This window comes from Mytilus trossulus, chromosome 14, assembly GCF_036588685.1.
Source record: "Mytilus trossulus isolate FHL-02 chromosome 14, PNRI_Mtr1.1.1.hap1, whole genome shotgun sequence".
NCBI classification, from domain to species: domain Eukaryota; kingdom Metazoa; phylum Mollusca; class Bivalvia; order Mytilida; family Mytilidae; genus Mytilus; species Mytilus trossulus.
Genome location: NC_086386.1, coordinates 18,484,521 through 18,502,918, shown reverse-complemented (window position 1 = coordinate 18,502,918; position 18,398 = coordinate 18,484,521). Strand labels below are relative to the sequence as shown.

The 18,398-nt window shown below is 30.7% G+C and overlaps 1 protein-coding gene across 1 annotated transcript; it reads left to right on the top strand.

Moving 5' to 3' along the window:
- Positions 1 to 230: 230 nt before the first annotated feature.
- LOC134696041 (hepatocyte growth factor activator-like) lies at positions 231 to 10,068 on the top strand. The gene is made up of 5 exons (XM_063557591.1): positions 231 to 394; positions 2,921 to 3,031; positions 5,251 to 5,287; positions 7,516 to 7,607; positions 8,838 to 10,068. Coding segments are annotated over exons 1-5 (315 nt in total). The 5' UTR covers positions 231 to 321; the 3' UTR covers positions 8,840 to 10,068.
- The last annotated feature ends 8,330 nt before the right edge of the window (positions 10,069 to 18,398 follow it).

Sequence of the window (18,398 nt, the reverse complement as noted above, 5' to 3'; positions counted from 1 at the left end):
TTAAAAGATATGTTTTTAATTGAAGTATATTAACAGATACATAAAATCATTTGAGAGGAATGAATAATGCTATTTTTTAAAAATATATTTGTTATGGGACCGATATTATTTAAATTTAAAAAACAACCATCCTGCCTTGTTTAAACATGTAAGCTTTATCATTAACAACACTGGTTTGTCAACTTAAAAAAGTTTAGTGAGACACCAATGAAAAAGATAGGTAATGCATGATCGATAGTTCCAAAATAAATAAGAGCGTGTTTAAGTTGACTTGTCGATTGTTAATATAACTGTGCATTAATATTACTGTGCAAACTTGGGATGTATTACATGTACATTTTATATTTTGTCTTAATATGTTCAGTGCCTTTGATACTGGCTGGAGGCTTACCTGGTAAGATTATTTAGGCAATTAGAATACAAATAAATCGTATTGCAATAAGTCTTTTTGTAAATTTTTAATACAACGTATTATATCGTTCTCACATTTGATGTTGATATCATTCACATACTCTGTTTTTATATCTTTAACATATCAATCATTTCATTTTTGAAAAGACACAACTAAAATGTTTCGGTGACACTAATTTTCAAATTTTCGATTTATTTCGTTTTATTTTTATATCTTTTTTGTTCTCTTTAACATTAATTCATTTATTCCACTAAACAAGCGGGACGGCTGCAGTGCAGGCGATTTGGTGTCACGATATCACAGTAGCATGGGTTCGAATCCCGGCGAGGGAAGAACCAAAAATGCGAAAGCAAATTTACAGATCTAACATTGTTGGGTTGATGTTTAGACGAGTTGTATATATATATATATATGGTTTGAAAAAGACACTAAACTTGTTATTGCTACTTTGTGAAACACACAATACATTTGTCGTGTTTGAAGCTGTACAAATTTTTAATTCAGTAATGTTTCTTAACATATACCTTTATTTTGTTTAGATGATTATATTGAGGAAAATCTTACTGTTGTTTTGAATAAAAAAAAGAACGAAAATTAAATTTAAGAATCTATGTTTTATTTATACGATGTACTTCATACAATTATAGTTTATGTGCCAAGTCAAAGTAATGAATTATCTGTCGACGCTACCTCTGGGTCGACAATTAGTTGGTTGACTACTTATAGGATATTTTTTCATTTAGTTACATTCCAAATACTATAAAATTCAATTTTAATAACACGTGAACAGTATGACTATTGTAGATCTTATTACTTCTTGATATCGTAACACATGGTTCGGTTGATAATAATACTTTATTCCGAAAGCAATACAGCTTATAGGATACTTTTAATTTGTCAGTCATTTCTATACAGTGATATTTGAGATTTTAATAGTACAAAATCACCTTTATCAATGAAGTGTGTGATACAGATAAGAATCAGGAGCGAATACACCTATATATGATTTATAAACAGTTGAACAAGTGGCATCCTTTAATTGAAATAAGATGACTTACAGCCATGATGAGACTAAATAAAAACAATTAAATAAACAGTTAAGTTCGGATGGAAATATGATCAATAAATTAGATTGATCACGCACAAATGAAAACCACTATCTTTGATCCTCTTTCAACTATTTTTAAAATTCTCTTACATTTAACATCCATGTATAAACTTTTCCTGCAGCTGTCGACATTATTCACAATCCTCCCAGTTCCTGTATATCGCATTTTTCTTTAAATTGACCTCGAACATATTTAACAGATCATTCCCTAAACGTTAAACTAACACCAAATTAGTATCATGATCGTATTATAGTCGGATACATTATAAACTTTCCTATATCATGTATATATAGAATATACACTCTAACAAAAACTTGATAGAAGTGCAGAATTTTACAAAGCATGATAAACAATATACCTCCACGTGTACAGACAATAAAAATCATTCATTGACTGTAACATAACCATAACCTATATATATATATGCTGATCATTGAAATGGTGCGGCGAAGATTTCACAGAAATGTGATTAGATCTCGGAATTCAGGAAACCGAAACGACATCCCAGAGATGAGCATGCTGTCTTTACATATAAATAGAAATATAAACATTTTTTTTAATTACCGCTTGAACTTGCATCGGTTTATTGCATAGACTAGAGTAAATACACAATATGAAATGATTTGATCTAAGGTGCATTGCCATTCATTTGCGTATTATTGCAAATTTGCACGGTTCTGTTTGTGTGTGTAATGTACACACTTTTTGTATAAATGTTTTACAAATTTGTAGCCAAAAAATTACGATCAAAATATTTCTTTGATATAAAATTTTCAATTATCGACATTGTCATGAATTATCGACAGCTGATATTAAACGGTTACCAGAAATGAGGGTTTTATGTTCCACTGATATTTTTTTGCAAGGAAATAGCAATATTTGAAAGAGGAATTATTCACCCACTGATATTCATCATTGTCAATAGCGAAAAATAAAAATAATTTTAACTCACTACAAAATAAATCAAGAAGGTGTTTAGAACTGGAGTGAAACATGATAGCTAATCCTGCATTTTCTACCAAAATAAGGGATATGTGTCTTTGTCCTCTGATATGGAATACAAAGATAAAACGTGTAATTAGCTATTAAAATACTAGTAGAAAAATCAAGAGTGAAAGTGTATAATATATTTGTTAAATCGGAATTTACAGGAGATGTGGGCTCATATGTCCCGTTAGTTCCGTGTATCCGTTTGAACGGCAGCTCTGGATATTTCAACCCTGATATAAATATGAGCCGATATACACTTTAAAGATCATGAATAAAATTACATACTATATGTTTTCGGTTTATATTTTGTTAGAGTTTATCAAAAGTGACATTGTCTCCAAATCTTCAGGAAAATTAACCAGAGATCTTTCCTGTGTCGTATGTTCATACATGATATGTATTATTTCAGATCCATGTTCTCCGGATCCCTGCCTTAATGGTGGTACATGTACTGCAGGGGCGTCCTCGTCATATACATGCGCATGCGCTTCGGGATATACAGGTTTAACATGTAATACAGGTAAGTTATAACTATAATGTTTTTTGGCAGAAAACTAAACAACATTTTTTGTTTTTGTTTTGGTTTAAAATAGTCACCGAAGCTGTTTAATCCATGGCGGAGGTAAGGAGTTGGTTGAGTGCTCACTAACATAAATTATGCTTTATGCGCTTTTATGAAACTACGATTCAGTGTCTGTCGTTGGTTCATGCTTGTAATATTTGCTTTATCGGTATTTGTTTTGATATAGATAAGGGCGTTATATTCTCGATTTAATTGATATAATTTTACAGGGTCTTTTATAGCCGACTAAACAGTATTGGTGTCTCTGTTTGATAAAGGCCGTATAGTTGTTGATAGTTGCTTCCATCTATTTTATTTGAACTTTGGTGGATAATATTTAATGGACACTCACATCAAAAAGATTCTTATAATGATTCTTACTTTAGCTTTATTCATACTGTTTCTAATATTGGAATGTGTATTTTAAATAAAAACGATTTTTTTGTTATTAGACGTAGCTAGTTATCTACTAAATGTTAGACTGTGAAAACGACACAATTCAGCATATCAGAATAAATGAAGTAAATAAAAAAAATCATGACAATATCATAATTGGAAAAAAGTAAGGAAAAAAAACACCAATGGAAAAAACCACTGCACATAAAGCTGAAGATCGAAGAGCCCAAGCTCAACTGATACAAGGGATGTTTAGAAATTCCGGCTCATCATTTTATCCGTCATGTTTATCTGACTATGTGAACATTACTAATTTGGTGATACGTTTCATTAGTTTATTAAAGTTTGATAAACAAAAGTACGAGGTAGTGACTGCAACATAAATCAGTGACCATAGATGTTTTTAATGTTAAGTATTGACCAATCACACCTTATTCCAAGCTAACTGAATTATTTTAAATTACTAATAAACTCAATCATGACGAATTGACAAACAACAGATTACTACATTTAAACCAATAGATTGAGCAACAAAAAAAACATCAACATTACGTACCTTTTAACGCTAATTCTATGAAAACGGGGTATAATAATGCATATTTATAGCAAAACAAAGAATATCACGAAACAACAAATAATAGTACACGTAAAACTAGAGATAGAGGAACACAAATGGGCTACCAAAAAGGTGAAAATTCGTGTGTTCTGACAATAGTCAGCAGATCTTACTTTATTTGTGATTCCCGTCTTGTCACATTCCGTGATAATAAATACCGTTCAATGAAGGTAGCAGTATATATAGTATATATAATTCTGTTCAAAAGTCATCAATTGATTGACAGAATCCGGGTAACAAGCATTTAACCGATGGAAACACATCAACTATTACAGAATAACAACACATTAAAATAAATCCTTAAGCGCAAACATACACAGAAAGATAATTTTGATAACATCCGCCATATTCTTGACTTCGTACTGGACTTTAAAAAAAAATTGGGTTGCATGCGGGTTTGTGGTAAGAGAAAAATAGCAATGTTACAAATGCCGCTAAAAAAAAACACGTAACAGGAATACAGTGAAACCAAACGAAAGAACACTCAGGACAGAAAAACGCATATATTATATGATAGTGCATAACAACATGTAAACCTCAGAAAAGTAATTTGTATCTTCATTTCAAACAAAACAGGACATCTCCAACACTGACGTATTTTTGTAAAAGAACGTATATATAATCTTAAAATACATACAAATATATGAAACGAGAAAAAGTTCAAAATTATTTTCACAATACTTTATCATTATTATGAAGGGTATTGAAAGGCTCTCTAAAATTAAGGCAGTAACCACGTCATAATTATTTTGACTGTGACCATGTCATAATCAATTGGATTAAAACTAAAACAATACTTAATCCACGAAAAATAAATATTAATTCGACGTTACCGACAAGTAAAAAATTGGTGAAATGTATCAAAAATACAGAATTTTAACTACAAATGATAAGACAGAACACAGTATCAAACCAAACCTACAAAAGAAACATCATAATCAAATACATATTTGGTTTTCAATTTAATGTAATTGTGTCTTCTTTTTCTGTTATTCCGTCCTATCATGTGTATAATGTTTTGTTTATCTCTTTCTACATGTATTCCTTGAATTGTACGATACTGTAACAATATGCAAGTAATATTCTATGATATACATCAATGTACAATATCTATTTTAAATGTTACACTATTACAATTATCTTTTATTTGTGTTCTATGAAACAGTGCAAATGAGTGAAGAAGATACAGGTCTATCCAACGGGTAAGAATAATTGATATTGAAACGAAAGGTTATATTCGTGTTAAGAATTGATAACTTTTCCTAATATAAGAATAATGTATGAAATGAATTATTTGTTTATAGTACCGCTATAGTTATAAAGATCTTGACTTGTTTATATCTATTTATTTCAATTCAAGATAGTTGGCAAAACTGAAACAATTTTCTTAAAGAACAGAAACTCTTTTACAATAAAATATTGAACTATGAGTTCAAAGTGGTAAAATTAACACGAGTAGGATGCCGATTACGTAATTTTTGTTTCGCTAACGAATACAGATATGTTCAAATTATTGTAATCACAAAAACCGTCCTCTCTTCCTCGAATACGAATGTCCGAATACGAATTATCATTGAGTTTGTACAAAAATCAGCAACATAACGGGTGTCTCTTATAACATAGGATTTTATAAATCTATCAGAGCACCTGAGAGTATGAATATCTTTGGAATCTGTCACCTCTCCTCTATAAGAAGTCTGACAATTCCGGTAGCTATCTTGACTAGGGGAGCTTATAATATTTCTTAAGGGAAAGATATATAAGGCTAGAATTCTGATCCATGCGAATGCCCCTTAATTTCTTCACTGCATGTTAAGCAATCTGAATGTTTAATTATTTTGTTTCATAGGTTAGTATTGTCGTGTTGGTCTGCCCTGAACTTGCTAGTCATATTTGCCTTCTACCTTTGTGCAATTTATGTATCTAGATATAGGAAGATGTGGTGTGAGTGCTAATGAGACAACTCTCCATCCAAGTAACAATTTAAAAAGTAAACCATTATAGGTTAAAGTATGTATCTGTTTATATATAGTTTTTACATTTAGAGCAAAGCTACGTTCCAATATTAAAACGATTACCAATTTGTTAACCAATAAGTGGCTACAAGGTGTTTTAGTATTTAGGTTTTATTAACCACATTTGAATTTGTTTAAAGCTACGCTCCAATATCAACACGATTAACAATTTATGTATTTAGATATGAGGTTTTATTTGTAATTCTGATCGGGAATTGTTTGTGTCGGATCGTTTGTAATTGTGATACTTTTTTTATGTTGTATTCGTATGTAAGAGTAAAGATAATTAATCACCAAGTTCATTTGCATGATTTTAATTAAAAGCCATTGTGTGGACGGGATTTAAATGTTTTACACTGTTTGATTTTGGAAGAAAGGCTAGTTGCACTGTTATTAACACAATTTTATATTAATATTCATGTACCTCAAATTACATTATTATAAACCTAATCTTGATTAATATCCTTTTTTGTAAAATTTACACGAGACGTAATTTTTTGTAGCTTTAATATTTCGCGTGACAATCACAATACGTGATTCTATTAAGTTTTTGTGTACTGTACTAAATTAATTTTAGTTATTCGTTGTTGTTCTGTGGTTAACAGGGTATCATTATATTATTTATTTATATATTTCGCTGTCTTTAGTGTTCTTGCATTTATTTGTACTATATTCGGTCATGTAATTTTGTCATTTTAGCTGTATATTTAACATTGCCATAAAGCAAGGAGGTTTGGCTGGCCATACATCGAGATTCAATCCCCTATTTTATTCTCAAAATGTCATGTTCCAGGTAAAGAGTATGGCAGTTGGTATCTAATAGTTCGTTTCTATGTATGGTGCATTGTCGTTTGTTTTTGTTGCACTTCAGTGTTCTGTAGTTTCGTTGTTTTTCTCTTATAGTTGATGTTTTTTCCTCGGTTTTGGTTTGTAACCTGGATTTATTTTCTCTCAATCGATTGATTACTTTTGAAAAGCAGTATACTACTGTTGCTTTCATTAAAAAATTAGTCACAAGCAAGTGGCTGCAATGTGTTTTAGTACAGAGGTTTAATTAACCACATTTAAATTTATTGTATGTTTGACTGAATTGTTTTGGTCTTTGTTGAAAATTTGTCTCATTGGCAATTTTTGTTATGTGTATATCAGAAATATGACATCGAATCAATTTGTTTAAAGATAAAATTGAATAATCAAAATCAAGCCACAAAATCAATAATAAATTAAGCATATGAATTTGACATTTGTTTAAATGTTGCTTTTATAGTATATACTGTAGCTTGATAGTTCTTTCGCTCCATCTGTTAAAAATATCTTCCTCATATGTATTTGTGTCACATTTGTGATGATTGTACATGATAAATGTTTATTAACTGAGTGATTTATGTTTACAAATCTATATATTCCTTTTGTAGAGAAATTGCTGGAATAGTTGTTGGAAGCATTGCCGGTGCTGCTTTACTTGCAGTCGGTGGTATTATCATGTGGAAGTTCCTTTTGAAAAAATGTAAGTAATTATAAATTAATAAGATATGGTTAAATGAGACAACTCTCAACAATAGACTCAGAAGTCAACAAATTTATTTCAACGTACGACCTTCAACAATGAGTAATAACCATGAGTATAGTCAGATATGAACGACTCCGAAATGACATATGTTTAAAAATTCAAACGAGAAAACGAACAGTCTGAATTATGCATACATTGTAACACTAGGAAACAAAAAACGAATATGATATACAGCACCAAACGACAATTACAATTACAGACTCATGATTTGGGAGAGGCCAATACAGCATGTGGCGGGGTTATAAGATAGATCAAAAGCAGAAATATATATAAAATAACACCGAGTTTAGACGTAGCAGTGTACTTATACATCCCCACAACATAAATACTACAAGTACATGTCTGAGACGTAACGCAGTTACTGACAGGTAGTTCAAAGCTAAAAAAAAACTGATACAAATCATGCATTCAAGACTAAAAGAGGGTCGAAAGATACCAGAGGGACAGTCAAACTTATAAATTGAAAAAAAACTGAAAACGTCATGGCTAAAAATGGAAGGAACAAACAGACAAACAGTTATACACTATGACATAAAATACTAAAGAATAAACAACACGAACCCCACCAAAAAGAAGGGGTGATCTTAGGTGAACCGGTAGGGTAAGCAGATCCTGCTCCACATGTGGCATGCGGCTTATGAGATAACAAATCCGGTAAATAGTCTAATTCGGTAGGTCACATTAGATATACATATATTTGTGTACATGACATAAAAGACGATATAAATTTTATTTTGATTCTTAATTTTTCTTTAGAATACAGTAAACACTTTACTGAAACGAATTTGGATCCCTTAAAAGCATATTTCACAAAAACACATGTTTTGGAATGAAATATCGATCAATAATTTCATACACAATCAAATCAAATCTACGAAAGATAGCAAATACAAACATCATTGAATCCCATGTAGCTCACATTAACATGATACGATTCATCATCATCTCCCTTGGGCTCATTCACCTAAATCACACGCATACATTTTCACGTTGAATATCAAGTTCCTTAAAAAGATATTAAAGGTAACAAATTCATTTAGAAAAATATTTTAAATGAGTAAACATAGCTTTATAATAAATACAAATATTGTGGGTGTATCAAAGTATTATTAGTTAACGAAACAAAAATGTAAATATGTATAACAATATTGATTTTCTTTATTTCAGAATCAACAAAACCAAATTAAAATGAACAGCAGATATCAACAGATATATATATATATATATTCCAACCGTGAAATATTATCCTTCTGTACTTCAAGATATGGAAACAAGAATACGAGTCCATTTTACTAATAATTAGTTATTCATGGTTTTAATGGAATTTTGGATCATAATGCTCTTCAACTTTGTACTTGTTTGGCTTTATAAATATTTTGATATGAGCGTCACTGATGAGTCTTATGTAGACGAAACGCGCGTCTGGCGTACTAAATTATAATTCTGGTACCTTTGATAACTATTTTGATAACTATTTAAGTATATATAAATGTACAAATAGGTATATTTAAAATTTTATTTTTAGCAATTAACTTATGTACACTGCACAAGACTTTACCGTTTCGTTAACTGTATATATTTTCGAAGTTGTTCATTTTGTTCTTTCTTTTCCCCTAAACACCAATTTCAATAAGTATGCGTAGTAACTCCTCCAAACCATGTGGTATATATACATTTGTGATGACTTATTATGTTGTTTATATCTGCATGACTCAAGGTACCTGAATTATTACTTGCTTATACCCATTTATACATTTTGTAATTAACACTAAATATATTTATTTGCTTTCATGTTTTCATTCTATTCTACTTTTAAATTATAGTTTTTCATATGTGACGTCACGCTGTTTCTAAATTTCATAAATTCAAATGTGGCGTAAGGTTTGTGCCTTTTCGCCATCGTATGTGACGTCATTTTAAAATTTATGATTTACTGCGTTTAGGCCTGAACTGAGTCGGGTGTGTCTTTTCTGTTTGGTCTTAGCATTATGTATTCGTGTATAGTTTTCAGTAATTAGTTAATACTTCAGTTTCATTATATATACATTTGTATCTCTTTTATATTTTATATTCATTTGATAAAATTTACTGCTTACAATAACATTAATTGTTCTAAATAATAATGATGTTCTTATCCCAGACATAAATACTACGCCGTATTTGGCACAACCTTTTTCAACTTTTGATCTTCAGTGCTGTACAACTTTGTACTTTTTTTCACTTTCGATCTTTTATATCTGGGTGTCACTGGTGAGTCTTGTGTTGACGAGGCGCGTTTTTGACGTATTGAATTTTAAACCTGATTCTTTTTGTTATCTATTAATCATGTGTTTCTTTGTCTAATATGTTCTCCTATTTATTTGTATTGTAGTCCTGTAATATTATGTTGTCATTTCAATATTATATTTAACTTGGCTTTAAAGTGCGAGGTTTGGCATGCCACAAAACCAGGTTCAACCCACCACTTTTATTACCCTTTAAAAGTGTCCTGTACCAAGTCAGGAAGATGGCCATTGTGATAGTATTGTTCGTTTCTGTGTGTGTTAAATTTTAGTGCTCTGTGTCTGTTGTGTCGTAGTTCTCCTCTTTTATTTGATGTATTCCCTCAGTTTTAGTTTGAAGCCCGGATTTTTTTTTTCTCAATCGATTTATGATTTCGAACAACGGTATATTACTGTTGCCTTTATTTCTATCTGAAACTTTTCAATTATAGAATGTTGTTGATCAGTCTCAGATGTTCAAACTGTCTAACTAACGGATTATATGATTTCTACATTCTTCTGTTTCTTCCCTAGTTTAACGCATTCATCGCAGTTCTTTATTCTGATGTTGTTTACTTACCAAATCTTTGTTGTTGTAAATTTGATGTTAGTCCCTATTGTTGTTTCATCAATGTTCTCCTGTATGCAGGGATAACGGTTAATAATATTTGTGGTGCTATTTGGAGATAACAAGAAGAAAGAACGGCAAAGGGCGTATGCGATACAATTACTTTATAACGCCATTAACATGATGCTTGTTTTGCTTTTAATTACCAAGAATTATAAAGTTTTATCCGTGTACGTGATGTTCTATATTGAATGAACGCAATCTACTTCTATCTGGTAAGTGAGGTATTTTGTTTCATAAATAACCTTAAGATGCTACACATTATGAAATAAATTGACGATATTATTTTATCATAAAAATTATGTTGGCATTTTATAAGGTTATGCTTTTCGTAGACTGTTTATGACGTCGTTACACTAAATCGGTTGAAAACGTTCTGATTGATTCTGTAGTCTTAGAGAACACGATTTTATATTCATATTTTATATATTTAGTTTCCATTGACTTTGAACTATCTTCAGTGACTGCATCTAACCATAATGATATAACAGTGCTTTCTGTCTATTGTTGGGTTTTTTTAGTTGTTTAGTTGTTTTTGCCATTCGATAAATACACCGATTTATTGAGTTAAACAATTAACTTCTTGTTTTTACAGCTCGTTCATATGATGTGATAATACACTTCTGTCCTAGGTTAGGGATTGATTGGTAGCTAACACAGATGCCTAATACCGCCTTATTCTTTTGCTGTTTGCCGGTCCCAAGGCAAATGCTTGAATTTAACCATTTTAATTTAAGACTTATAGAAGACAGATAAATACGACATACGATTTATTATAGAACCATTTATATTCAAAAATTATTTTAATTTCATTTGTACTTGTCATTACATATATGGTTTTAACTACATCTTTTCAAAGGTTAATGCATCCGGCATTATTAGATCATAAAGCAATACGAATGTCGTTTTGTGAAATTTTGAGACGTTGTCAACTGAATCTTTCTGCTGTCAACATTTGAAAAATAATTATAATAAATGAGATAAAATGACAAAAACTAATACCGACAACTTCAAATATTAAAAAATGTGTTGTAAATTGACTGGGATAACTAGATTTATATCTCTAGAATATATAAGAAACAAATTATCCGATAGAAATTGGTATTATTCATCAAAAGCTTAGGAAGGTAGCAATGGGGTATAGGACAAAACTAGTTTTTAGGTTTGAAAAAAAAAATCAAAACATTAATTGTTGATTTAACAAATACGGTATATTCAATTTGTGTCACTGGAGTATTCGGAACACGGTTGACTCGTCTTAGTTTTGAGTCTCCAATAGTACATGATCGTTTTTATAGGTTAAAGGTATGTTTAACCAAGTACAAACTAAAGCAATGCAACAAAAAAAGATAACTTGCATCAGCGGGAGAAAATAATGACTGATTGACTGAATATTTTAAATATTGAAAATACGGGTTATGTTCATTTTATGTGTTTTATGATGGTTTGCTAGTGAACCCCTAACGAGAGAAATTATGATTGATATGGACATGATGAAGTCGTTATCTCTCAATCAGTTTAATTGAAGTCTGGAGCTGGCATGTCAGTAACTGCTAATAGACCTTACAACGTTTGTTATTTTACGTATCACTGTCATTTTGCTTAGTTTCTTGTGTTACTTATTCTGATATTGGACTTGAACTTCTTTTAAACTGATATTAACTGTGTGTATTGCTGATTGTGTTTTTTTAGCATAGCACGAGATCTCACAAAACATGTTTAAAATAGATGCATTTTTGCGCCAGTCCCAAGTCAGGAGCCTCTGACCTTTGTTAATCTTGTATGATTTTAAAGTTTAGTTTATTTATATAATTCAGAATTGAGTTTGACGTCCACTATCACTGAACTAGACTAAGTAAACATTTTTATCTAGGGGCCAGCTGAAGAACGCCTCATGGTGCGGGATTGTTTCGCTGTGTTGAAGACCCATTGGTGGCCTTTGGCTGTTTTCTGCTCTTTGATAGGGTTGTTATATTTTTGATACATTCCGCATTTATTTCCATTCTCAATTTTATTGTATTCAATTAGCAAAAAACTTCAAAAAATACTTTTTCTCACACCAATACTTCAACGAAGAGCAAAACCAAAAGTGCTCAGTCAGCTATTGTATACAAAAAGGCGCAGACATGTCAAATCATTTACAGTTCGATCGAAAAATGTAATGGGCTGCTTTATATTTTGTATTTGTTTGGCTTTTTTAACTGTTTTGATCTGAGCGTCACTGATGAGTCTTATGTAGACGAAACGCGCGTCTGGCGTATTAAATTATAATCCTGGTACCTTTGATAACTAATTATTATAATATACAAACATAATATTATAGTACAGTACGAAAATATGTAAACTGTACAGCAACAAACGACAACCACAATAATGCAGAATTATTTTCCTTTCGAACGATGTGTTTCCGATTTTGATTTTGCCTTGTTATAATTTCCTAGGAGTTTGGTATTTTTGCTATAATTTCGCATTGCTAGTATTCTGGATCTTTCATATTTCTTATATAGTAGAACGTCAGATTTGGGGTATATGTCAATAGAGAGACATCAGCCCTACAACACAAAAACCATAAAACATCAAATGTAATCGTTTTATTAATATATTTTCAACAAACCAATACAGTGATATATGTCATAATATTATTACATGTTTTCTATTGCATAAGAAGTCTAATTTATTAGATTTTAAAGCTAGTAACACTTTAGTAAAATTCATTTTAATAATCTATAGCTACATTTTTTTTAAACTAATTCACTCCGATTTATATACAGCAACAGTTCAAAATTGGGGCTGTGGTAAAAGTCATCAATCTGTAAATTTGCATCGTTTTACTTGTTAAAATCGTACTGATTTTAATGACACGAGTCAATTAATAAACTGATAAATAAGTAATCAAGTACAATTTTAACTATTTGTGATTTTTCTTCTTCTTTCGATCTTCAGTGTATTCTTCTATTGATTGCTGTATAACTTATTTCATGAATTATCTTATTCCTGTTCTGTTGTCGCTGAAGAAAAAGAAATTGAATCCATTTAAAAGTTGATGTGTTTTGTACGAAAGCCGAGAAGGATCATTCAAAATTCAAAATTCAAAATTCAAAATACAAAATTCAAAATTCAAAATTCAAAATTCAAAACTCAAAAATCCTACATTAATCTATCATGATTCCCCGCGCTTACGAAAGCCAAAAAAGATCGCACTTTACACTTTAATATACTACTGAAAGCTACTTTAGAAAGTTTGTTAAAAACACGAACCCATTGAAACAAGGCAAAGGGTCCGTTACACCTTCATAGGGATACATCCAACTTTACCATTTGAAACCCTTGGTAACACAGCGTCCTTGCAAGTAGTAACCCTCTATCAAGAAAATAGGAAAGGAAACCCGAGCCCTTAGGCTATACTACTACAGCTGGAAAGTCGCTTCACTGAAATGGAACGTTCACAATGGAAAATTTGAAATCATCACTTTTTCGAAAAGTTTAAATATGCATGAAATATTTACCACTGGAGGTTAAGCAAACAACAACAAATCTCTTATAATAACCTAGTTTTCCAACGGAAGAATCTAGTTATCAAAATATGTATATATACAAAACACAGATTTTGTGTATCGTTTATCAAATTCTGATAATTTTATGTTGTTATATTAACAAAATTCGTGTTAAGTTTTTGACGATTTTTCTTTATGTTATTTTGGAGTTACGGACTATGATTGACGTAGGATGATACTTTTGGCATTTACTTAATATGTAATTCCATTTATTACGAAAGCGTATTAGGGTCATCCTTTTTTATTTATTTTTTTCAAATTGTCGACTTTAATCTTGAAATTATCAACTTTAATCTTGCAATTTCCAACTTTAATCTTGGAATTATCAATTTTAATCTGGTGGAGGGGTAAACTTCGATTTTTTTTAGGTAGGGGTGTGCTATGTTTGTCTAAAACAATGTACCCATTTTTATATAATATTAACTAATATATAGTACCTATATTTATATATTGAAATTGTGATCCGCCATGACATTTGCAGGCTTATGGAGGTAGAACGTCATTGTTAGAAAAATTATAAACATGATAAATATCGCCAAATTCAATGAAATACGTATTTGTGAGGAAGAGATAAATAAACACTTTCGTTGGCTTCTTTTTGCGGACGCCGAACTATACATCATATAAATAATTTGAAGAAGTTTTACTTTATCGTTTGAAGTGAAAAATATTTGAATCTACATTTTAAATTGATACAAAAAAATCAAATTTCTGCTTTATAGATTTCCTTTCATAAAATTTAATGAATTCTGAAATATATCCATAATGAGTGCACCGTATCAAATGCATATAAGAGAACACCTACTTATAAACTGTTACGCGTCGCTTACTACGTATAGAGACATGCATAATAAATCTAAATTAAAAAAAAAGGAATTCGTAAAGCTTACTTTGACAAATTTCAAACTTACTTCATTTCAACAAGTTTAAATTACATGTTCTAAAATAGAACTAAGAATTGTTTGCATTGTAGTAAATTTAAGTCTTTTAAATTTTATTCAAATACGCTATTGAACATCACTAAAAGCCAATAAATACAATAATTTTGTGTTTTATAAATTAGTGGCTTCAATAAATAAAAGTCGTCATAGAACAGTCTCATTTTCATACCGGTATTTGAAATGATTCGTTTCATTGCTATTACAACAAATATGTCATGATAACATGACAGAGAGTTTTGTTTTGGAATATTCTAGATAAATATACAAAAATCAAATTTGAGACAATGTACCCTCCTAAGCCTGGAAATGGCTAGTAACATATAGTTAACGGCGATTTTCTCACAATGACGTTCTACCTCCATAAGCCTGGATATGTCGTGGCTGGTCATATCCAGGCTTATGGAGGTATCTAACGTCATTGTAATAAAAACACCGTTAATTATATGTGACTAGCCACTTCCAGGCTTAGGAGGGAAAATTGTCTAAAAATTGCTTTTTTGTATATGTATGTAGAATATTCAGAAACAAAACAAACTCTCTGTCATGTTATTACATGTATGACATATTTGTTGTAATAGCAATGAAACGAGTCATTTCGAATAACGGTATGAAAATGAGACTGTTCTATGACGACTTTTATTTGTTTAGTTTAGTTTAAACATATTTATTTATAGTGGATTGGGAAACAAGTTTTGCAACTTATATTAATCCCTTTCCACTTTGCGGGTGCGAGTGTTGCCTTGTAGCGGCATTAGCCTACTCTTTTTCGAAATCTATTTTATTTGTTGAAGGCACATATATATAAAATACACAATTATTGTATTTATTGGCTCTTAGTGGTGTTCAATAGCGTATTTGAATAAAATTTCAAAAAAATAAATTTACTACAATACAAACAATTCTTAGCTCTATTTTAGAACATGTAATTTAAACTTGTTGAAATGAAGTTAATTTGAAATTTGTCAAAGAAAGCTTTAAGAATTCCCCCTTTTAATTTAGATTTATTATGCATGTCTCTAAACATAGTATGCGACGCGTAACAGTTTATAAGTAGATGTTCTCATATATGTATTTGATACGGTGCATTTATTATGGATATTTTTCAGACTTCATTTATGAAAGAAAGTCTTTAGAGCATTTTTGTTTTGTTTGTAGCTCAATCTAAAACATGTTATTTAAACTTGTTGAGATGAAGTTAGTTTAAAAGTTGTCCAACTAAGCTTTAAGAATTCCTTTTTTAATTTAGATTTATTATGCATGTCTCTAAACATAGTATGCGACGCGTAACAGTTTATAAGTAGGTGTTCTCTTATAAGCATTCGATGCGGTGCATTTATCATGGATATATTTCAGACTTCATTAATGAAAGGAAATCTATAGAGCAGAAATTTGATTTTTTGTATATTAATTTAAAATGTAGATTCAAATATTTTTCATTTAAAACGATAAAGTCAAACTTCAAAACGTATATATGATGTATAGTTCGGCGTCCACAAAAAAGAAGCCAAGGAATGTGTTTATCTTTTCTTCACAAATACGTTTTCATTGAATCTCGATATTTATCATGTTTATAATTTTTTAACAATGACAAGCATTATTTGATGAATAAAATTATAATGTAGTTAAAAAAAAATCAACAATGACGTTCTACCTCCATAAGCCTGCAAATGTCATGGCGGGTCACATATGTTCACCTTGTTAAGTTAATGTCCATGGATATGACCCTGATAACGTATTGAATGAATATAAAGTCTTCGGGGTTCTAGTATTACTGATTCTGGAATTGAATTGGCGTATTACATTGGTGATACTTTCTTAATAGTTAATTAAAAGTTAGCAGAAAGATTACATTTTATTATCTCAATATTTTACGTACTAGAAACTTCTCTTTTGTGAAAGAGAAAACCATTGCATTGTTATTTCTATTCATTAAGACCCCTGGTAGCCGTTATACCATTTGTGATGCTATAAGGCATTATATAGTAGCTATCCAGGTTTGTAATCTAGAGGTCACTTGTCAAAGGTTATAAGAAATCTAAATGTCTCATGGACGTTAATTTTTAACAAAAATTCTCTGAATCTATACCCGATTCATATTTTTACCAACGGGGGGATTTTTTCATGACCAAACGAAAGTGTATCAGTTCTTCATTGATCAAAATTCAATTATGACGTCAAATGTTCTTGCTCTTCTTGATGAAAAAAGGCGACCATGTCTGCTGAAGTCACATTGAAAGAACAATTCATTAAAAAAAAGATAATGCTTGCAAAAATGGCTTTTAATTTCGTGAAATAAGACATTTCTCCACTCTCGGCAGTTACATTTTAAATATTATTAGCTCGGAAAGTCTCACATTTAAAATTTGAAAATTAAACTGACTTATGATCATGTTGAAAAATGTCGTATAACATCCAATGCATTGACAAATCTATGCATATACAACTAAAAAGCATGACAATACATCGCGTTTTGTGGTGAAATGACAACGTTGTTTTTACGCTTCCTTGTCATCGGAATGTTTTAGACATACAATAAACAAAATAAAAATAAGTAGATGTCATATGATCGCCAATGTGACACTTCTCCACCAAAGACCAAATAAAGTAGAAGGTTAGCAAGTATAGGTCATCGTACGGCCTTCGACAATGAACAAAACCCATACCGCATACCAAACTATAAAATGTAAAACAATTCAAACGAGATTAATGTAAAAACAATAAACGAAACACAGATATGATATACAGCATCAAACGACAACCACTGAATAAATGCTCCTGGCTGGTGACATGTTTGACTGGTTTCCGATCGCAATATTCAGGATATTACACATACTTATACAAATATATCTCGTGACAGTGTACCGGGAACAAGGATAGATACATGTCTTTTTCGACAGAACAGTTGTGTTTGGAGGGTACTAGTAATAAATATTTTGATATAAAGCTATGAAGACGTCCTCTACAATTTACATTCAGTGAAAATTAAACTGCAAGTTGCTGCACATTTATGCTCTTTAAATTCGTACTTTTTTTTAGCAAATATGATGTTTTTGATTCGAGATTAAATGTTGAGTCGTCTGGCATTCAAAATCATAAGCCTGGTATTTTTTTATAATACTTGTCAGGGGTCTCAATTGACGACTGAGAGGAAGGTCTGGCTTACATGCATAGTCACTACGATGACTGTTCATACGTTTGTAAAATGGCTGTTCTGACTTAAAAACATACTGTGTATAACATTTACACTGTAGACGATACATAGTATTTTTTTTCCTTGTATAATCCATTTCAAAATGTGTAATTTTTTCACAACATGCAGCTTAAGAAAAAGCTCGGTGATCTAT